At 46.0% G+C, this 6,066-nt stretch overlaps 1 protein-coding gene across 1 annotated transcript; it reads left to right on the forward strand.

Moving 5' to 3' along the window:
* Nucleotides 1-4,126: 4,126 nt before the first annotated feature.
* Nucleotides 4,127-5,089, forward strand: LOC115643082 (olfactory receptor 51G2-like). Its single transcript, XM_030546891.1, has one exon. The coding sequence runs from the start codon at nt 4,154-4,156 to the stop codon at nt 5,087-5,089; it is 936 nt and encodes a 311-aa protein (XP_030402751.1). The 5' UTR covers nt 4,127-4,153.
* The last annotated feature ends 977 nt before the right edge of the window (nt 5,090-6,066 follow it).

A 6,066-nucleotide genomic window follows, 5' to 3' on the forward strand; every position in this document is an offset into this window, starting at 1 on the left:
AACGATTCAAGGGAAATTTCCAGGTACAGAGCATTGTGGAATATCCCTTCCCTGGCCTGTGCCCTGGTTTAGTAATACAGGAAAGGGGGCTGCTGGGGAGAAATATGCTACTATATTATTATAATTCTATTTTATTTTGTTCTATTTCAGCAAGATCACAGCTGTGACAGGTTCATTACTACCCCTCGGATGTCTCCAAGATAGCCAGGTGACTAATCAAAATCATATGAACAGTGATGACAAGCCTGGATTCCAGGAATAGAGCCTGCAGCAGGGCTTGTGCTGCAGTCCAGGTGGGTAGGATCACTGCACATCTCCTGTGATTTGTCTTTCTGCAGTTTGCCTTTGGCCACGATGGGGGTTAAAGCTGGTGCACACTAAGCCAAGCAGCTGAAGTTCCCTGATGGCCAAGTGGCCCCCAAGGGAATGTGCAGGATTGCTTCATAAACACAGTTGCCTCCCTGTCTGAACAGATACTGCCTGCTACTTCTCCGATGACTCCATTTCCTTTAGGCTGAAGACCTCTGGTGTCAGCAGCTACTCGTCTAGCAGGAATTGGGTACGTTGAGAGGTTTCGTTGTCTTTAAAACGTGAAGTGAAGGGGAAAGACTGCAAAGTGTTTCCATTTGCAGATGTTCCGTGCAGCAGCAGCAAACTCAGCTGGTCTGTTGGTGTGATACAGAGACAGGGGCTGGAGGGCAGGAGCATTTGGTCACTTGGCAATCCCTCCCCTACACCTGCCCATGAACCAAGGTGGGTTATTCAAGCTACACAGAAATCTGACATTCAAGTGAGCTCGGAGCGTTAAAACTCCAGTACCCTGGATAGGATTTGTCAGGTTGTCCCATTTCTAGAGAAGCAGTGTGTTCTGGGCCTGATCCTGAAACCCCATGGAATATTAGTGACTAGTTCACAAATTATCTCAGGTTCATTTGTTCCAGGAAATGTAATCAGTAAATGCATATAAAATTATTTTATTCTCTTGTTCGATTGTGAAGGCAGGAATTCAGATCTGCACTGCTCTGTGGTAACAGGTCCAATAGGGCATATTTCTGTTTCCTGACTGGCTGCGGGTTCCAGGATTTCAGCCTTGTTTATACCCCTAAGAGTTACAGGGATGCCTACATCTCTGCCCTTCCTCTGGTCTCCAAGTGCCATATGTCAGGCATAATAGCTTTCCCTCACATTGAGTGAAACCCCACGATCCTCCCACCCTCAGACTGGGACCTTGTCTAACCTTGTCTACCTCACACTGTGGGTTGAATGTGTTTTCCCTGCCGGTCAAAGTGGGTTAGGCACATGTGTTTCTTCCCTTTGTGAGCCTGTGACTAGTGACAAGTGACCAGCCAGCCTTCTTAAACCCAGATACTGTTTAATATGAACAGTAGGAATAAAGCATAACACGAGAGAATATGATAATTTAAAAACAACAACCTGTACATGTCTCTGACCCCAAACCCTCCCACTCTGACGGGGACCCAGGCAGGCCGAGGGCCTTCAGACTTCCCCAGCGGCATCTGTGTCTGTTGGTATGAAGAGACTCTCAGCAAGCTGTGTAATGTGCCTGGAGCCCGCAAATAGGCTCTTCCCAGCTTGTAGCCATGGAGTGATCTCTCAGCTTCCCTGAAGAGCTTACTGACAGATGGCTTTACTTCAGCTGTTGCTTCCCTTTCTGCTTGTTTTCCAGCATCCTGTTACTAAACTAACAGGAACCATACTGGTTTCATCCAGTACAGCCATAACAGAAACAGTCAACACAATGTAGCTATAAAGCTACCATCCTAACAACTGGGTTTAACACACACATTCATGATGACAGCTCAGCTCCATGTCTGATACAATGCTGTTCCCAGGTGCTACAGATTTTATGAATACAGGACAAAGACAGTCAGAGAGAGAGCAATAGATGACTCTCCTGTGGGAAATGAAGTTCCATTCCCATGAATACTCCTGCATTTGACTTAGAAATCCACTACCTGCAAACCTTCATCGTGCCTGAGTAACCGGTGCTGGAGTTACTATGTACTAGAGAGTGGGAGTTCAGGGAATGATTATTTTCTATACTGATCCCAATGGCTGTTACCGCTCCGGATACAGTCTGCAGTCTGACAGAGCGGAACCTGAGGAGAACCAGTCAGCTATTAACCCAGGGACAGGGGAGATACTAGACTTTTGTTTGTTGGCAATCAACTGAATGAGGGCTCGGACGCTGCAATCTGTTCAGATTCTGAAGAAATCCCGATGACAGATGTACATTTAAGTCCATTCTAACACAAGAAATCATTTCTGAAAGCGGATCAGAGGGGAAAGAATGGACTGACACGTGTATGCTAAAGTACAGATGTGTAAATGTTATGCCAAATCTTTTCATTGTAACACAGATATTACAAACCAAACATTCATGACATGCCTGTATTCTGAAAGTCAGAAGCAGTGGTAACTGCACTGCTTAATGGCTTTTGCTTTAGAAAGTATTTCAGTAGTACTCCATACTGTCTCCTGGGAAATGACCAGAAGCTCTTTCTAACACTTACATTTGGGGTCATGAACATTATCCCTCTGCAATACGTGGGCAAGTCTTTTGAAAAGGTCATGAGATAACAGAACCGTTGGTCTGTGTTTCAGCAAAGAGTCAAGCTGAGGTGCAGAAAAGGGGAGTGTTACAATGGTTGTATATAATTTTCACCATCACCTATTACATGCACATGGCAGAAATAACTTGCACGCTCAAGTGGATATTAGTGCAAACCTGGTTTTCCACTCTTCACCCATGTAACTTTGCAGATATTTACGGACCCTTGCTTGGTGACAGGATGCAGGACCTGTGAGAACGAAGAGAAGCTTGTATGGTGAATGGACTGTCTGTATTTATTCAACATTGTTGAGGCAAAGCATTTCAGCTCTTCTTGAAGGGACTCTCGGGGGTCAAAGTGTATCACCTGGTGCATTTGGTCAGGGAAAGCTAATAGAGCTTTGTTCTGAAGCAATTAACCCATGTAAATTTGCAGTGATGCCATTAAGACAATCTTGATTTCAAAATCAGGCCCTAAGAATTTATCCCATGTGCTGGGAAGAGGCAGACACATTTATAAATAGCTTCAAACCAGGACAGATAAATACAATGACCAATATCACCGTGCACTTGCACACATGCCATGATACAATGGGCCAGAAAGAGTTTGTGTGGGAAGGTCACAACTGTAAATGCACATAGTGCACAATAGCCTGTGGAATTCGCAGCTCAAGATATCTATGGACCAAGAGCTTAGCAGGCTTCAAGGAGGGATGAGATGTTTATATGGATAAAAAAATAAATCCCATTAGGTTGTTAGGATCTCTTTTAAAAAGTCTTGGAAGGTCTCTAAGCCTTCCTGACTTACACCACCAAATATGTCTAAGTAGTGGATGTCAGGGGGAAACTCTCTCTGGGAGCAGTGTATCTCATAGCTGCCTATTGCAAGACTTGTTCCACTTTCTTCTGAAGAATCTAGGAAATGATCTTTGATTATCAGCAGGTAAGTATGCCCTGTGGTCTGTGATGGGATGTTAGATGGGATGGGATCTAAGTTACTGCAGAGAATTCTTTCCTGAGTGCTGGCTGGTGAGTCTTGCCCACATGCTCAGGGTTTAGCTGACCGCCATATTTGGGGTCGGGAAGGAATTTTCCTCTGGGACAGATTGGTAGAGGCCCTGGAGGTTTTTCGCCTTCCTCTGCAGCATGGGGCATGGGTCACTTGCGGGAGGATTCTCTGCAGCTTGAGGTCTTCAAACCACAATTTGAAGATTTCAATAACTCAGACATAGGTTAGGGGTTTGTTATAGAAGTGGATGGGTAGGATTCTGTGCCTGCTTTGTGCAGGAGGTCAGATTAGATGATCACAATGGTCCCTTCTGACCTTAAAGTCTATGAATCTAAATGGCCACTAAATACTGAGGTGAATGGACCAGATGTCTGATCCAGTCTGGCAGTGCCTATCTTCCTGGTGGTGGTGAAAATCCAAGACTATGTAGTTGCTCATTTTCTTTGAGATCCTGGGAGCCTCTAGACTTGCATTGAGAGCAGAAAGATGTCTCCCTAAATATCATCTAGTCTCCTGTTATTTCTCCTTTCAGAAACTAAAGTTCAAAGCTACCTGTGTCTGTCCAGTACATTATGTCAGCTGTCAATGACACCAAATTCAGCTCTGCAGTGTTCCTTCTCACTGGGATACCAGGGCAGGAAGACGTCCATCTCTGGATTTCTATCCCCTTCTGTTTAATGTATGTTATTTCGATAATAGGAAATTCAGTCATTCTGTTCATTATAAAAACAGATCCAACCCTCCATGAGCCCATGTACATTTTCCTTTCCATGTTGGCCATCACAGACCTTGGTTTATTGATAGCCACCATACCGACGATATTGGGCATATACTTGTTTAACTCTAGGGAAATCAGCTTTAATGCCTGTTTTACCCAGTTGTTCTTTATTCACTCGCTTCAATGCATTGAATCTTCCATACTCTTGCTGATGGCCTTTGACCGCTTCATTGCCATCTGTAACGCACTGAGAAATGCTTCCATCTTAACCCTGCCAAGAATAGCCAAGATGGGACTGGTGTGTGTGCTAAGAGGAATAGCTGTAATATTCCCACTCCCCCTTCTCCTGAAATGGTTCCACTACTGTGGAGCCAATGTCCTCTCCCATTCCTACTGTGTGCACCAGGAAGTCATGAAGTTGGCTTGTTCAGACATCACAGTCAACAACATCTATGGCTTGCATATTTCACTTTTAATGATGGGGTTGGATTCACTGTTCATCTTCCTCTCATATGTGATGATCTTCAAAACAGTGCTGAGCGTTGTGTCGCAGACAAAGTGTCTTCGGGCCTTGAACACCTGTGTTTCTCCCCTCTGTGTCGTCCTGCTTTTCTACACTTCAGAGATGGTTTTGTCTGTGATACATAGATTTGGGAACAGCTCGACTTACCTGCTTCAGATTCTCCTGGGCTATGTCTACCTTCTGGTCCCGCCCCTTATGAACCCAGTCATGTACAGCATGAAAAGCAAACACCTTCGATCAAGGATAATCAGATTGTTCGTCAAGTGAAGGGTCAGTTCATCATCCAGTTCCAGCACTGGTGACACAGGAGACGAAAAACCCAGGACACAGACACTGATTCCATCCTGGACCCTTACATCTGAGACAAGATGAGCTACTCATCTCCTCTCTATAGAAAGAGGTTGAGATGGGATCTAAGGCTTGGAGGAATGAGAGAGAGACTGTGCGCACCTGCTGGTGAGTGAGGACAGCACACAGGGGGAAAGAGACCAAGCCAGGCAGCAGCATTTACAAAGTGACTGTGTTTGTGGAGAGCCAGGGGACAGGTGGGATGCTGGCCCATAAAGATCCCTATTTGCAGCTGCTCTGACCTCAGAATTCCTCTTCATACAGTCAATAAAGAGAAGGGACGTCGATGTTGTTTCTTATTACACCTGGCCTGCCCCTGGCCTGTCTCTGGTTAAACATCCATAGCCATGGAGGAAGCTGCAGAGCTGTTCTGCAGTCTCAGTCCTGATTGACTGTGAGCGCTCTGGTCGCTGTGTGATCTATGAGGGCGGCAGGAGCTGTGGACAGGGGATATTCAAGGTACACGGATACCCACCCTTCCCCTGCACCCTCAGCCAGGTGATTATGACTGAGTCATGTCAGATTAATGCAGGAGAAGCCTTCCAGGCAATTTCCCCTGCACACAGTTGATGTCTCAGCACCGCACACCTGCTGAGCCCATTCCCCCCTCCCTAAGCAGAGCTGCGTGTGTGAGCGAGGTTCTGATGCACAGGAGTCCTGACAAGAGACTGAGGCCCAGTTTCCCTCCTTGTCCCCTGTGTTTATGCTGCCCCAGCTGCTTTCCATGGGTGAGAATGGGAATCAGCTCCTGCAGAGAGGCCCAGGTAGCTCCTATCCCAGTCCAGCCCATTCATTGTAGGGTGACCACCTGTTCAAAAGGCAAAAGCAGAACATATGCAGGGACCCCGTCCCCTGTGTGGCCCCGTCCCTAGTTTTCCTTTTTCCTTGATGCACTT

Source organism: Gopherus evgoodei, unplaced genomic scaffold (genome assembly GCF_007399415.2).
Source record: "Gopherus evgoodei ecotype Sinaloan lineage unplaced genomic scaffold, rGopEvg1_v1.p scaffold_50_arrow_ctg1, whole genome shotgun sequence".
NCBI lineage: Eukaryota > Metazoa > Chordata > Testudines > Testudinidae > Gopherus > Gopherus evgoodei.